The sequence below is a fragment of the Budorcas taxicolor genome, chromosome 13, assembly GCF_023091745.1.
Source record: "Budorcas taxicolor isolate Tak-1 chromosome 13, Takin1.1, whole genome shotgun sequence".
NCBI lineage: Eukaryota > Metazoa > Chordata > Mammalia > Artiodactyla > Bovidae > Budorcas > Budorcas taxicolor.
The window spans coordinates 66,527,776-66,545,227 of record NC_068922.1 but is presented as its reverse complement, the minus strand read 5'-3'; the positions used below and the strand labels follow the sequence as shown (position 1 = coordinate 66,545,227).

At 42.1% G+C, this 17,452-nt stretch overlaps 1 protein-coding gene across 1 annotated transcript in view; it reads right to left on the bottom strand.

Moving 5' to 3' along the window:
• Positions 1-17,452, bottom strand: part of CTNNBL1 (catenin beta like 1) — a 160,887-nt gene that overhangs the window by 118,077 nt on the left and 25,358 nt on the right. The window contains exons 2-3 of the mRNA XM_052650500.1: positions 10,601-10,789; positions 6,388-6,494 (exon numbers count right to left, since the gene is read on the bottom strand). Coding sequence (XP_052506460.1) covers positions 6,388-6,494; positions 10,601-10,789 — 296 coding nt within the window. The remainder of the gene's footprint in view (positions 1-6,387; positions 6,495-10,600; positions 10,790-17,452) is intronic.

The following is a 17,452-nucleotide window of genomic DNA, read 5'->3' as shown; positions in this document are numbered from 1 at the left end:
ATGGCTGGATGGCATCACGGACTCGATGGACATGAATCTGAGTGAACTCCGGGAGTTGGTGATGGACAGGGAGGCCTGGCGTGCTGTGATTCATGGGGTCGCAAAGAGTTGGACACGACTGAGAGACTGAACTGACTGACTGACTATTTTTGGGCACATACTAGGTGTCCATATAACAGATAATAATCCCAGTTGCTGTCCTCACTGAACCCCTACCCTAGCACAAATATAAATAATCTATTGCATCCAATTAGTAGCAAGAATATCCAGCACTGCCCAAGAAAACTGCCCCTGGAACGCAGAGCAACCTTGTCAGGGGAGACAGAATATTTGCTGCTGCTCCTGCTAAGTCACTTCAGTCGTGTCCGACTCTGTGCGACCCCATAGACAGCAGCCCACCAGGCTCCCCCGTCCCTAGGATTCTCCAGGCAAGAACGCTGGAGTGGGTTGCCATTTCCTTCTCCAATGCATGAAAGTGAAAAGTGAAAGTGAAGTTGCTCAGTTGTGTCCGACTCTTAGCGACTAACCTACTTCTAAAATTCAACTTCCTTCATCTTTCTCTCTGAGTTAAAGTGAGGATTAGAAGAGATTAAAAAAAAGTTTCTAACAATTGTTGGTAGATAGTAGGCAATCAAAGAATCTAGATTCCATCAAGTTTGCTATGCTATAACAAAGAAAATTCTCTTTTTGCTGACAGAAGTACAAGCTGACTCATTTTTAAGCACACGCTACAGTATTTGCAGACGGCTATCTATGGATTAGGCATACGTTCAGCAACAGATGACTCACAGCTGGGGGAGAGGATCAAGTTAGAGGTCAATGGGAAAGCAATAGAGCAACATATTAAAACAGTACCCCAGGCTGAGATGGGGTCACTGATTCCATCTGGTATGATGGAGAATATTCCGCTAGCCTGCTCATGTACATTTGCTTCATATCAGCAGGATGTCCTCCTTCAACCACAAAAGTGAATTTTAGCAAGTGACCAGCAGTGTTCAAAAACACTATAAAAGCACCAGAAACCAGTGCATGCTCCTGCAATCACAAAACCAACTCTAAGTGCACAGAGAACACGGTACTTTCTTCACTTGGTTAAAAGCATGGTCCTGGGACTGCAGGGTCAGTGTAGGTGGTGGCTGGGGATCTTTCCAGGGGTCTATAACATCAAACCTATTTTTAGAATAACTCCAAAACATTATTTGCTTCTTTTACTCTCTCTCGGGAGTGTACAGTGGAGTTTTTCAGAGGACTATACAACATGTGATGCTACCACTGCTCTAATGGCTAATGATATGTGTGCTTAAATATTCTAGAATCTTCTAAGATAAGCACTTTGGGGTACTCAACAATTTATGCGTACAAAAGATGCCTGAGACTAAAAAACTTGAGGGCCACTAAACTAAATAATTCTGCCCCTGCAAAAATGAAGAGAAAAGCTACTAAAGGACTTACTGGGGAAATAGCACACTCCACTCTATGTGATGTTTGGGAGAAAGATCACACAGAGCAGAGCAGAGCAGAGGCTGCATAAGGAGAATTGTCAATTGAATCTGAAACGCAGCCAAATGAAGAGAGGCATTTTTTGGTATGCAATCAAAATGACAATTGCATATATGGGAAAATAAATTTGAATGTTTCTGATCTCAACCGGAAAGTTTCATTCAAATATGCTCTAGCAATTTTCATCTTAATTGCACCTCGCTGGTCTAGAGAATTATAAAAGACACTGCACCAGTAAGAATTCAAGAACTCAGGGTTAAAACACAATGTAGTTTCCTGACTGCTTTTGGACATAAAAAAAAAAAAATGTTCTTTATGCATGATTTAAATTTTCAAATGTTCAGATTTAAAAACTAAAATAGTATATATATTGTCTGAATGACAAACACTGTTGATATTTTTAAATAAAATAACATTTCCTTAAAACCAGTTCATGAATTGTAACAATGAATTCATGCAGTACCTAAGATGTAGATGGTGAACAAAAGCTGCAGAAACCCACTGATTTAAAGTATACCCACCAAATGGGCAAAGGCAATACTGGCATTTCAAGAAGTAAACTGAGTTTCTTAAATTTCCAGTGTCATCCATCTATGGCATAGGTGCCTCATAATGTAGCCTTAAGTTCCAAGAAATGGGGATATAGTAAACATGACATCAGCTACGTTAAGACCTCTCATGTTTACTGAGTACCTACAGTATGGTAGGCACTATGCTAGGTACTACAGAGACAAGCAATACACAGGCCACCTAAAAGGAGCACAAAGTTGAATGCAGAAAGACCACTGAGTAAAGAAATAACAATAAAACAAACGGCAAAGATGTGAAGGCAGATCAAATTCATCATGGGCAAGAGTGCAGGGAAGGAGAGCTGCTGATGGAAGAACTAAAGGAGACAGTGGAGAATTCGGCAGTAGCTCTCACCCAGGTGGCTCAGTGGGAACAAATCTGCCTGCAGTGCTGGAAATGCAGGAGATGCGGGTTTGACCCCCGGCTTGGGAAGAACCCCTGGAGGAGGAACTGCCTCCTGTCTTCTTGCCTGGAGAATCCCATGGATAGAGCCTGGCGGGCTAGAGCCCACGGCGTCACAAAGAGTTAGACACGACTGAACACACACGCACACACACATCAAAGTTTAAAATGCTCATGCCTTCAATCTGGGAATTCAATATTTAGATATGTATCCTAGAGAAACACACGGATACCAAGACAAATGTACACAGAGGTTCGCTACGGTATTACTCATAAAAGTCAGTGCTAGAAATAACACTGTAAATCAACTATGCTTCAATAAAAAAGGGAGACTAAAAAAAAAAAAATAACCAAATGTCCATCTATAAAAACATAACAAATAAATCATGGGTATCTCCAAACTACAAAATACTATGCAAACAGCCACAAAACATAAGGGAAATATGCATATAGTAACATTGAAAGATATTTCGTTTCATGACCAAAAAGTAAAGGTGCAAGATAAGTATAGTATGACTTAGGTGGGAAAAAATTTTTTGCATACGTGTATATATATGTATATATATATATATATATATATATGTAAATCAGTGTATAGAAAATAATGAAAAAGGATACTCACAGACGTGTTCACAGGTGCTCTCTCTAAGTAGGGGAATGGAAACGGGGTCAGTGCAGGGAAAGAAAGCTTTCATTTTTCACATTTTTCATTCTACTCATGCACTTGGTATTTTTTATGATGACAGCCTATTTGCATACTACTTATATAATCAAACACACACACATGGCGCTATGACAAGTATAACTCCTGCTGTATGGTAGTGCTGGTGGTGGTGCTTAGTTGCTCAGTCGTATCCGACTCTTTGTGACCTTAGGGACTGTAGCCTGTTGTCCATGGATTTTTCCAGGCAAGAATACTGGAGTGGGTTGCCATTTCCTCCTCCAGGGGATCTTCCCAACCCAGGGATCGAACCTGCGCCTCTTGCATCTTCTGCATTGGCAGGTGGATGCTTTACCACGGAGCCATCAGGGAAGCCCATGTCGTATGGCGGCGGTCAGCGCAAAGCCTGACGGGACTCTGGCGCTGGGAAAGCTGAGCTCTCATCTAGCCACTCCCACCATCAAAGGGGGCTGTGGCCTGAGGTCCAGTACCCAGGTTCTCCTCTCTCCACCCCCTCATCTACCGTACAGAGAGAATGCAGCGGACACCAGCCTTTCCAGGTTGACGTGAGGATAGGAGGCCCTCTGATACCCCTGTGCCTCTGTTCCTGCTGGTCACACTGCCTGGCATGCCTTTCCCTGTTGTTTTTGGCCTAACTAAAATCAAAATCAGCTTAAATACCACTTCTTCTGTGAAGCTCTCTATAAGCCCCAACTATTCACTGTGTGGATCACAATAAACTGTGGAAAATCCTGAAAGAGATGGGAATACCGGACCACCTGACCTGCCTCTTCAGAAACCTATATGCAGGTCAGGAAGCAACAGTTAGAACTGGACATGGAACAACAGACTGGTTCCAAATAAGAAAAGGAGTACCTCAAGGCTGTATATTGTCACCCTGCTTATTTAACTTATATGCAGAGTACATCATGAGAAACGCTGGGCTGGAAGAAGCACAAGCTGGAATCAAGATCGCTGGGAGAAATATCAATAACCTCAGATATGCAGATAACACCACCCTTATGGCAGAAAGTGACGAAGAACTAAAGACCTTCTTGATGAAAGTGAAAGAGGCGAGTGAAAAAGTTGGCTTAAAGCTCAACATTCAGAAAACTAACATCATGGCATCTAGTCCCATCACTTCATGGGAAATAGATTGGGGAAACAGTGGAAACAGTGGCAGACTTTATTTTGGGGGGTTCCAAAATCACTGCAGATGGTGACTGCAGCCATGAAATTAAAAGACTCTTACTCCTTGGAAGGGGAGTTATGACCAACCTAGACAGCATAGTAAAGAGCAGAGACATTACTTTGCCAAAAAAGGTCCATCTAGTCAAGGCTATGGTTTTTCATGTATGGATGTGAGAGTTGGACTGTGAAGAAAGCTGAGCACTGAAGAACTGATGCTTTTGAACTGTGGTGTTGGAAAAAGACTCTTGAGAGTCCCTTGGACTGCAAGGAGATCCAACCAGTCCATCCTAAAGGAGACCAGTCCTGGGTGTTCATTGGAAGGACTGATGCTGAGGCTGAAACTCTAATACTTTGGCCACCACCTCATGTGAAGAGTTGACTTATTGGAAAAGACCCTGATGCTGGGAGGGATTGGGGGCAGGAGGAGAAGGGGATGACAGAGGATGAGATGGCTGGATGGCATCACTGACTTGATGGACATGAGTTTGGGTGAACTCTGGGAGTTGGTGATGGACAGGGAGGGCTGGCATACTGCAATTCACGGGGTCACAAACAGCTGGTCATGACTGAGCGACTGAACTGAACTGAACTGATAGCCAATTAACAATGTGACAGATTCAAGGGGCAGCAAAGGGACTCAGCCATACATATACATGGATCCATTCTCCCCAATCTCTCTTCCCATTCAGGCTGCCACATAACATTGAGCAGAGTTCTTTGTCCCCGAGTAACCTTTAAACTTGAGTGCAAAGACTATACTATTCAATTCCTCATTGCTACTGCTGCTGCTGCTAAGTCGCTCCAGTCATGTCCGACTCTGTGTGACCCCATAGACGGCAGCCCACCAGGCTCCCCCATCCCTGGGATTCTCCAGGCAAGAACAGGCCATTTCCTTCTCCAATGCATGAAAGTAAAAAGTGAAAGTGAAGTCGCTCAGTCGTGTCCGACTCTTAGCGACCCCATGGAATGCAGCCTGGCAGGCTCTTCCGTCCATGGGATTTTCCAGGCAAGAGTACTGGAATGGGTTGCCACTGCCTTCTCCTCATTGCCTAGGGACAATATTAAGATTCATTAAAAGTATATGTCCTGGAAGGGAGGAAGGGAGAGAAAGAGAGATTTAGGATATTAAAATCTGTATAAGTATGAAAATCTACTTACTTAGGATTCAAAACTGATTGAAAGTTATCAGAGTCTTCAGAACAGCACTTCATAGTGCACTGAGGAGCAATCAGATAACTATCATTTCATGAGCACTTACTATGTGCCGAATACTTAGCTAAACCCTTATCATTATTCTCATTTATTTCTCACAACAACCCTGTGAAGGAGGTACTATTTCCTTATACGGATGAGACACCTGCGGCTACGAAAGAAGACCTGACTTACTGGAGGTCATGTGGGAGTCACACCCATATCTGTCTAACCCCAAAGCCTTTGACACTTTCTCAGTAGTAAAGCCATCGCTACTGGCAGCCATGGTCAGTTTTCTAGGGGCCTTGAAGAGAAATGTGAAAAAGAGTAAACAGGTCCTAGGCTCCATCTGGGAACCTGGCTTTTGAAACAGTTCCTAAGTGATAAGGTTGCTTTGCTCATGTGGGGCACTGAACATCTGCTTTCCGTCTGTGAATCTGCAATTTTAGTAGTTGTTGCTGGCAGAGAATGCCATGGTCTGCCTTCAATAAATATCCTGGTCTCAGTCCCAGATGGGCTTCCCTAACAGAAACAGGGCACACGCGATGATGTATTGCATTTCTGAAAGAAGGAGCCTGTCTGCTGACCCCTCCCACAGGGCGGGAGAAAACACAGGAAGCCTATATATGAATGTCTCCAAACTGCCTGATGTGTCTTTTCCCCTTGCTGATCCTACTGTGTACCCGAGAGCACCACTGACTCTGAGTCCCGAGAGAACTTCTAGTGATTTCCCAAACATGAGAGTCATCCTGGGACTCCCGACCCAAAGCACAGAAACCAGAGCAGACAAAACACACAAAGAGCAAAACAAAAAATAGCAAACAGAACATCTCAGAGGAGAAGAGGCAAAAAACAGCAAATCGGAGCCTTACTTCTCTGGATTGTCTGGAAACTTGATCCGCAACTCTTGGTTTTTGTATGATCTTTTCTCAAATGTCAGGATCATTTTCTTCACTGAGCTTTCATCCAATGGTTCCTCCTGGTGTAAAGAGACAACAATTTCAGTCCAAAGGGATTGTTTCTTATTCACTAATCACTACTTCCTTCCCGTGGCTTTTACTATGCCACCTGCCACTCACCTTTCTGGATGGAGTGTACAATACACACATACTCCCCTCCACCCCCCATTAGAATGAGGGTTAAGGGTCTACATCATGTGCTACTTAGTATCATTACTCTATGTGTCTCACATTTAGCCCAGGAAGTTCAGCTTAAGGTGTTAAAGATTCACTCATTCAACAAATACTTCTCGAGCATACCGTATGGCCTTGGAGTAAGCAACAATAGTAAATGAATATTATCTAATATTTATCTCGTCGTTCTCTTCTTTCATACAAGTAAGATAACCTTCAGAGGTTTAAAAGAACTTGTTCAAGGTCAAACCCTGAGTCAGTGACAGTGACCCTCAATCTTTTCCCCACACCAGGCATCAGCAAACTGTGGTCCACATGTCAAATTCAACTTAGAGCCTGTTTTTGTATACCCGCCTGCAATGCGGGAGACCTGGGTTCAATCCCTGGGTTGGGAAGATCCCCTGGAAGAGGAAATGGCAACCCCCTCCAGTATTCTTGCCTGGAGAATCCCTATGGAGAGAGGAGCCTGGTGGGCTACCGTCCATGGTGTCACAAAGAGTCGGTCATGACTGACTAAGCACACACACACACACACAATATAAGAATGGTTGTTAAGCAGCAACAGTCACTGCTTTGTGTTTCTTATACATTATATTACATTTCTTATACATTACTGTGTCTAGCCCATCCTAGCTGCTGAGAAGGGAATCAAACAGGGACCTGGAATCCTGATACAGCAACAATAATTTAGTAACCTCGCTCAGAGTAAGCATAAAAGAACCCCAGCAGGCCACATAGTTTTCTCACTTCTCATATACTGGAATAATACCTACAAAGGCAAATAAAATGAGTTTTTGAAAACAGAATCATTTCCTCCAAAAAAAAAAAAATCTACACTAAAATTTCGGAAATGCTTTTTCTTCAGTTTATTTCCCAGTTTAACGTGCTGCAGTTCACCCTGCCTCTCTAACACTCTCCCAACCCCTAGCTTCACAGCTGTGTAGTCACTGACCGTAACTCACACCGAAAAAAACTGCCATTAAGAGAACCAGAAATAGATCCTTTTGGAAAGCACTGAATCATCTCCTAATTCTTTTAAGTTCCCCAAAATGTTAGCTATTATTTTATTAAATTTAGATTCTAACATATTGACTTTTAAATGGGAGATCCCTGTAACATTCATTTGGGCATGACACATTTCTTAGGTTTTTAATCAATGACTCCTGGACCCTGAGGTGCTCTGTTGGAACCACCCTCCCCACCCACAACCTGCTCCCCAGTGTCTATGGCTTTAAAGAGAAGTTCCCTGACTTGGTAAAAACTGAAGTCAGTGCTCTGGCCCAGTCAGGACTCAGAGCTGTAGCTTCACTACTTACTACCCATGTAGCAATGGTACTTTGCTGAATTTATTATCTTCAAACCCTCACCAAGTCTCATTGATTCTACCTCATATGTGAGTTCATCCACTTGCATTTCGAATAAAATTCCAAATTGTTCACATGACCTATATAAGGATGGTCTGGCAGGATTCAGCCCAGTCAGCTCACCAACCCCAATCCCTGTTGGTGGCCTGTGTCTGCTTGTTCACTGTTGACTTTCCAGTGCCCAGGACAGGGCCTGGCATACAGGACGCATCCAGTGAGGATCTGTTGAAGGAAGGAAGGAAGGCAAGCAGAGAGGGGAAAACTATTACCTGTATCTTTCAAGGTCACAGAGATGACCTAAAGACATGAAGCACATAATTCTGTTTTATAAACTACATGACACTATACTAATGTAAGCTATTACTGCAGCTTGTTGTAGCTTGGTTAGTCGCTAAGTCATTTCTGACTCTTTAGTGACCCCATGGACTATAGCCTGCCAGGTTCCTCTATCCCTGGGATTTCCCAGGCAAGAATACTGGAGTGGGTTGCCATTTCCTTCTCCAGGAGATCTTCCTGACCCAGGGATCAAACCTGTGTCACCTGCTTTGCAGGTGAATTCTTTATCATTGAACGACCTGGGAGGCCCTTACTGTAACTCTTAGCATAACTGTTAATGTATCCAACTTATCACTGTGATTTAACTAAAAAATAATTTAAATTTATAGGAAAGGGTTAAATCAATTTTAAGCAACTTCAATACCCATGGCTCTTCTTTTCCTTAGCTAACATCCTGCCCACCCTGTAGAAGAAAACTTTATTAGTGTTAATAACACAGCTCTCATAGGATTCCCAAAGTCTTAGCCTCTCCAGGGTTTGGCCTTCCCTCCTTTAATCTGTCTCCAACACTGGGGGAAAACTGAATTATCAGTCTTAGTCATCGGCCACAGCAGTATCTCCAATAGCTCAACGTCAGAAACCAGAGGGAGATTTCAGAAAGATGAATGCTGGTGGTGTAGCACAAAAAGGACAATCATATTTTACAAGTTCACGTGACTTTACAGGGGCAAACATCACTTGTTTTTCATCAAATGGGACTTCGGTGGCAGAGAGAAAATAACTCTTGGGCTTGTAGCCTTCCATGTGTCATTTTTACAAAGCGATCTCTCTTTCCCTGTCCCTTCACGGAAGGGCTGGTCCCACACTGCATTTCTGTCTCCCAGGCTAGAAACCATTTACCCATGACAGCTACTAGCCTAATCCCCCAGTACCAGCAGTGCCCAACACGGGAATTATACCTGCCAATTAACTGCTGCTGCAGGGCTAACAGACTGAGCAGAAGCTAGAGAGGAGGGAGGGCGAGAGGGAAGATGTGCTACACACTGTTGGTCTAAGGCTGGCAGGGCTGCTGTCCTCAGAGAGGAAATTCAGGTCTGTCTCCCACCACAGATTTCCAAAGCGTCACCACCTTTTAGGGGCAGACCCCCAAATTAGCACTGGTACAAATCCTAATGGGGAGAGGGCTACTGTCATAACAGTAAAGACCTTTTTCAGAATATGAATCAATTCTTTTTTCTTCTCAGAGTCACACTCCAGCTTCATTTTTTTAAATCCAAACTTAGCATCATGTCTTTGAGGGAACCAAAAAACAGCTGGCTCTTAAGAATCTATTTCCATAATTCATATTGAACAAAATGCCAGGGTGAAATAATATACAAGTTAACACTTCAGGATTTCAAAAGACACAAAGGCAAGGTCATTTGATTTTTAATCACTGATATTTTACCTCTATTCTTTTCAGCTTCATTCATTTATTCATTCAATAAATATTAGTTAAGGGCTTACACCAAGAGCTAGGCATTGCTTGGAATGCTAGAGATACAGCTGTGAACAAAACCCCGCCAGTCCCCATTTTCAGAGGAGGTTGGGGAGAGGACAACAAATGAGTAAAAGAACAAATAGGAATTTCAGATCATGGCAAGAGCTGTGAAGACAGTATGCAGAATTAAGTGGTGCAAGAGTAAAAGAATGATTACTCTCAAGAGGGCACAGAAAGGAAAAGGTTCAGAGGCAGCAGCGAGTGCAAAGGCCCTGAGGCCACCTGAGGAACAGCAAATAGAAAGGCTTGGCCAGCTCTTTCCCTAAACAGCATTTTTTCAGTCACATATAAACACCCAATCCCTTACCTCCCCCTGTAATTTCTTCAACTTTGTTGCTTTGGTAAGGCCGTTTTAACTGCCTGAAAGGCCCTTCTTCCACTTGTTTGATAAAATTCTATTCCTCTTTCAAAGACTATTGACTGTGCTTAAAAATGAATGCCTTCTATATGCCCTCAGTATGGGCTAGGAAACCACTGTGATCCTCCTCAGTCCATATCAATAGCCCCACAGTTCAGTGTTTGGGCCTCTGTTATAATATATAATCCAAAATAATTTTAAAACTCTATCTGTAATGTTCTTCACACTTTGCAAAATGCCTTCCAAACTCCACTTAACCTTCATACCAACACTGTGAAACGAATATTCTTAACCCCATTTTACAGATTAAGCTAGGAAGCTCAGAGAAACTAAGCATTTAATCCCAAATTACGCTCTACAGATACTGCATCAAGGCTGAGAATCTCAGCCCCCAGCCCATCTCTGCCACCTTACCTCTTCCTCTTCCTCCTCACCCTCTCTGTCGATAATTTGAAGCAGCCGTTTTTTGTCATCATCTGCTTCTTCCACCACAGTCATCTCCTCCTCCCGATAGCGGCCACGCTCTCGAGTACCAGCTTGTCTCCGACGCATCTTCAGCTCTTCCTCTTCGTCATCCCGGGGACGTTTTGTGCCCCTGTTGGGCTAAGAAAGACAAAAAAGAAACACAGGATTTCAGAGCTGGAAAATACATAGAAGGGAATACACACCAAATATTCCAAAAGCATGCAAAAATTCCCCAACCGAAAAGCACCATAGCGCACAATTTCTACCACAAAAGGAAGTAAAGCTCTAAGTCATTATTTTTCAGGCCCTTAAAGATTCTATACATACAGGGTTACAGTCACCTACAAGATGCTGCTGCTGCTAAGTCACTTCAGTCATGTCCGACTCTGTGTGACCTCACAGACGGCAGCCCACCAGGCTTCCCCATCCCTGGGATTCTCCAGGCGAGAACACTGGAGTGGGTTGCCATTTCCTTCTCCAATGCATGAAAGTGAAAAGTGAAAGTGACATCGCCCAGTCATGTCCGACTCTTAGCGACCCCATCGACTGCAGCCCACCAGGCTCCTCCATCCATGGGATTTCTAGGCAAGAGTACTAGAGTGGGGTGCCATTGCCTTCTCTGACCTACAAGATAGTTGGCTTTTATTTGTTACAGAATTTTTTCAAGACACAAAGGTTAGCCCTTCACAAAAGTTCTTCTTTATACAGAAACCGCAGGGAACAAAGTCACTTTGAGCTAATTAAGCTCAATTTAATAGTTAGGAGATTGGTCCTGGGTGTTCTTTGGAAGGAATGATGCTAAAGCTGAAACTCCAGTACTTTGGCCACCTCATGTGAAGAGCTGACTCATTGGAAAAGACTCTCATGCTGGGAGGGGTTGGGGGCAGGAGGAGAAGGGGACGACAGAGGACGAGATGGCTGGATGGCATCACCGACTCGATGGATGTGAGTTTGAGTGAACTCCGGGAGTTGGTGATGGACAGGGAGGCCTGGCATGCTTCAATTCATGGGGTCGCAAAGAGTTGGACATGACTGAGCGGCTCAACTGAACTAAACCGAATAGTTAGGATTCAGTCTCCAACACCAATCCCTTAGCACATGGTTTTAATTCAGGTCTGAGACAGATTATAGTCACTCACAAGCAGCTCAAACAAAGAATACTACATATACAACTTCCAAGGGTCTACAACACTCGGTCACAAAAGAGCAGTTTTTACAACTGCTTGCCATTCAATTGGACTAAACCGGAGCACTTCTGAACTCAGTGGCTTCAGAACTGAGGAGGAAGAGCACTGCAGTAGACACCCAACAGCCCGATGCCTCCATTCAGCTCGAGTGCTACTGCGCAGCTTCGGGCACCTCGTTTAATGTCTCTAACCTTTAGTTTTCACATCTGAAAATGGAGATTACAACCCTTTCCTCCCTGTGTAGTTAAAAAAAAAAATGTTTCTTTGTGTATCTGTATTTCAGCTTTATTGAGATATAACTGACACTATGTCAGTTAATATTAACTGACATTAAAAACTTAATCACTGTGCAAGTTTAAAGTGTACACATGACAACATGATGTGATTCACACACATATTGTGAATAATAGCACAATAAGGTGAGTTAACAACTCCATCACCTCACATAATTACATTTACCCCCGACCCCCGATGGCAAGGACATTTAAGATCTTAGTAACTTTCAAGTATATAATACAGTATTCTTAACTATAGTCCCTCTGTTATACATTAGATTCCCAGAACTTATTTATCTCATAACTGGAAGTTTGTACCAAATGGCTGCAAACATTAGTGAAAGAACTCGAAATTATTCATATAACAGTACTAGACAAATTAAAATTATGTTTGTTGTTTAGTTTCTAAGTCATGTAAGACTCTTTTGAGACACCATGGACTGTAGCCTGCCAGGCTCCTCTGTCCATGGGACTTCCCGGGCAGGAATACTGGACAGGGTTGCTGTTTCCTTCTCCAGAAGATCTTCCCAACCCAGGGATCGAACCCACGTCTCCTGCTTGGCAGGTCGATTCTTTACCACTGAGCCACCTGGGAAGCATATATAAAATTATTTCTGTGAGTTAATTCATCAAATGATTGCGTCTTCCCCAACACAAACACTTGTGTAAGACTCTTCAATGAGCTTTTCTTTATCTGTTATACTAACTGCACACACCGACGGTGTGCTAGGTGCAATGTGGTATGCTATCAGCAAAGTGAAGAAAATGCTGCATTCACTGCCATCCTGCTAAGCTGTTTGGTGATAACAAATTTCTCTTCTACATGTTACACATCTCATCTTGTGACTTATAAGCCACACTGTTACTGAACTCCGCCACCCCAGTGGTGCAAAGTCATTCCCCTCTATATTCAAGTACCCTGCTGGGTCCACATACCAGGTGCTTCAGTAAGTCTCAGCAAACGACACCGCTTAGAAAACTCACATTAGACAATTTGGTTTGTGGGGTGCCACCTGCTATTTTTTGCTCTGCTCCTGAGTCTCCCTGGGATAGATTATAATTTCATATGATCACACTCTATTTCCATAAATATAAAAATTACCAAAACTGCTGCCATTATTACCCGTCGACATTTTAAAAAGGAGGAGAAGAGAAAGGAAATCAACATGGCAGTAACCACAGACCACAAGGAAAAGGAGGTGGTGGTTTTCATATGAGAAGGAGAAGGAGGTAGTTAGCTCTGAAAGGAGGGCAGGCTCTAAAGTGGAAATCTGTAGCTCCCCAGCAGGTAAGGAACTTCAGCCCTCCCGGGAGCACTAATTCTTTCGGGCTCATAAAATAAGCCCTGCTGTGGTTCTGATTAGTGTGAGCCTATTGCAGCAGCCAAGTCAAAGCATGAACTCCATAGTTCTCCACGGAGAGGAGGTTTCTGGATTGTTTATCTCAGAGCAGAGGGAAAAGGCAGTGGACCACAGTTAAAGGGGAAAGCTAAATTCAGCCACAGTTAAAAAATGCAAAAAAGAATACTGGCAATGGCTCTTTTGAACACATCTTCTAATCCACTTCTGTAAAACAAACGTTTCAGAGGTCAGGGAAGAGTTTAATTTTTACCACTGATAATAATAATTTCCAATGAAATAGCACTTTCCTTCTGCAGAACTTAAAGCTCTCCTTTTCATCTTCACCCCATCTCTGGGGATGAGAAGTAATTAACAGTTCTATTTTATAAGCAGGGAGACAGGATGCCTGAGATCCTTTAATAAACTCTTGTAAAGACAACCCGGTGCCTTTTAAAAGTTGAAACCGATCTCTGGCAAGTTTGCCAATTTCCATGATTCCAGAACCCTAACTGAGACAGATCTGAGGGACTTTCAGGCTAAAACAAATACCCATGAACCTAAGTCATACAAGACCTCCGCCAAGTTAAAGTAGCATTTGCTAGGCCATTCATTCAACAAATAGCTTATTAAAGAACTTCAAAGCTTGAAGGATCCTCAAGTCATCAGCCTGGCCCTAGTACCAGTCCCAGGCTTCCATTAGGGTAATGGAATAGGATAGACCGCGAGAATGGATTCTGGAGACAAGAATAGCTTTGCTAATCTTCATGAAGAGTTTTAAGCACATTCCTAAGAGGGCAACCTTTAGGTTTACCCACTGCATCTCCAATTTCCTTCCTCTTCACACAGGGTATTCAGCTTTACCTCCTCTCATGGAGGACAACTCTATGACCGAAACAAACACTGGGAAACCCACTGGGATAGTTCAACAAGGCTCCTTCGCCAACATACCAGCTTCCCATCCCACCCTCCAACAGATGCATAAGTTGTTCAAAGGCCCGGATATGTTTTATTTTAGCATTTTTCTCTCCCAAGGCAAAATTTTAAGAATTTCTGTCCTTCACTTCTCTTCTCAACTCTCAGTTCTTTCAGATATTAATAACCCTCCAAATAGAAAAATTTCTATTCATTTCTGAAATCTGACCACTCTAAGTAATAAAGGTTAAAAATTCATTTCTTTAACAAAGATATAGTAAACGCCAACTCCATGTAAGGCACTGCGCTGGGGACTAGGGACACATGGGAAAATAAGACAAACACTGCTTTGCTCTCAAGGGGCTTAAAAGTCTAGGCCACAGCAGTCAGTCAAAATACACTGTAAGCCAAAGATGTAATTTAAGATTTTTTTAGCTGCCGAACTTTAAAAAGTAAAAAGAAATACGCAAAATTAATTTTATTTTATCTAATCCAATATATCTAAAATATTATCATTTTAACATGCAATGAATATAAAAAAATTACTCATGATGTATTTCACTTTTTTTTTTAAATACTAAATCTTTGGAATTTGGTGGATGTATTTTACCCTCGTGATGCATCTCAACACAGGCCTATTCAGTGCCCCATTTCAGTGCCCAACAGACATATGCAGCTAGTGGCTACCTTACTGACATCCCAGGTCTAAGGAATTTTCATCTGAGGGGTTCCTGTTCCCTGATAATGTCAAAATAAAATTGGGTTTCTGGCAACACTGAATGAAATAGGCACTCATACAAAGCTGAAGTCCTATTTATGAAAGATCACCCATTAAAACCTATGAAGCTAACAACATCCTGACCCAGAAATAAACTTCTAGATTATATTTACCCATATTCACCACTGAGGGAGTGCTCAGTTGCATAAAACAAAGCAAGAATATGCAGACAGGGAAGAACCGAGGAGCTGTCAAACTGATCTCACTATGGAAGAGCCAAAGGGCTCTGGATCCAGAAAGGTGAAACAGAACACTCACAACCTGTCAGAGAGAGGTCAGCAGCTCAGGCCTGAGGTCTCCTTGTGTCTCACACAACCAATCCCAAGAGGATTAAGCCATTCTTACCAGTCACCTTTGGAGATTAATTTGTTTGGGTATCTGAAAGGTGTTTGGAATCCCTCAAGATGAAGGAATGACAAAAGAAACTGTTCTTAATAAAGTCATTTCTCGGCTGCTGCTGCCCACAGCAAAAAAAATGACTAACTTCTAACTTCTGATGTACTAGAACATCAGCCTTTAAGGATTTTTACAGTCTTCTACAATTCCCTGCCTTACTCCCAATAGGTGGTTAGTGGAATAAACGCTCACTAAGCGTTTGACACCAGCCAACTACAGGATACAGCTGGTATCCTTTCTAGGCTACACAAAGGGTTCCTACATGCTCAAAGCCAATAGGAAGCTCCAAGAATACATATTACATATATATTATATGTGAGTATATACATATATATATATGCATATATAAATATATATTTTTAACTTTCCAAAAATCTTGAAGCCTTGTGTGTCTGTGTATGATGGATGAGATATATATATACCCATCTGACTAGAAATAAAAATCAAGACATCTCCATGAAAGCTTTGAAAGCATTAAAAAATTAAATAAACAATCTGTCTAGAATACTCCCTGCATACCCAGACAATATCCAACCTAAAGCTTTAGGTTTCATTTTTCTCCCTCTCTCTCTTTCTCTGTCTCTCTCTCTCTTTTTAATTAAAAAGCAATGAGAAGCTGTAGCTATAATGAGGGGCTGTGGGAAAATGCAGTTATATTGGGCTCAAAGTAATGTACCATAGGAAGAGGCTACCTCACCAGAACGAATCCTAAATTAAAACTCCACTATGAAACCAACTCCATTTCCTCTGAGCATGCAATCTATATTATCGCATTTATGGTCTGTCTCGACCTCAATTAGACTTGGGGATGGGGGGGAAGAAAGGGGACTTCTATAATAAGCAATAATGGTATCATTATGATAAATTATGAAAACACACAGTGCAATTATTAATGTGAAGAGCACATTTGTACTAGGATATAATGTAGATGTGCATTTGTGGGGGGAACATCTAAAAGTAGCTCAATATTCCGAGTTACCTGGCTAAGAAATGGAATAATTTTCACAAAATGTACTTTGATGTTAATGGCAGAAAAAATATGTTCAATTTTATTAAGGAAATGGAAGAACTCAAAGGAAATCTGTTAACTTTATAATAAACCAGGAATTCTTCACCTAGCACCAAGCAGGTCACATATCTTCAGAATATGGGTCTTCCAAGTGGGGGCACAAAGGGCCGTTTCCTAAATATCAAACAATAGGGAAGACTCGGAAATCTGAGCTAAAGGAGATAATCTAGTTTGCCCCTCTTTTTATAGAAATAGGGAAATTTGAGCTCAGTGTGTTTAAGCACCTTGTCTGTGGTAGGTAATAACATAAGGCTTCTAATTTCCAATACAGTTCGTTTCCTCCTTTGCCATACTAATCAGTCATTTCTAACCTGTGTGCAGTGGTGATATCCTGTTTGGAGAAGGAATTTTGGAGTCAGATTTTCCTAAATTCAGATCCCGGTCCCTTAACTTAGCAGCCCTGGAAAGTAACTTACTCATTCCAGGTTTGAGTTTTTTCAATCTACAGACTAGGAACAACACACAGAGATTTGTGTATATATGTATGTAGACACATAAAGGCCAGTCTTTCTAAAGTGCTGATCACAGTTTAGCCCATAGAAGACAATACATGTATCTCTCTTGGACACACCTGACTCAAAATCAAAGAAATTCAAGGTTGGAAAGGGTATTGCCCATTATCAGTTTTTAAAATAAGGATCCCATTTTTAATGTCAACATATCTGACAGACCCCATACCCAGCTGCATTTTTTAGTATCCAATGAGTAAGAAAATGCACAATGACAACAAGTAGTTTCTATGTATTTGGTAATACTTTTCCATTGAATTTGTGTTTTTAACTCCCACATTTCTGAGAGAGAGAAGAGCAGAGCTGACAGAAATAGAGAAGAGATTGATCAATTT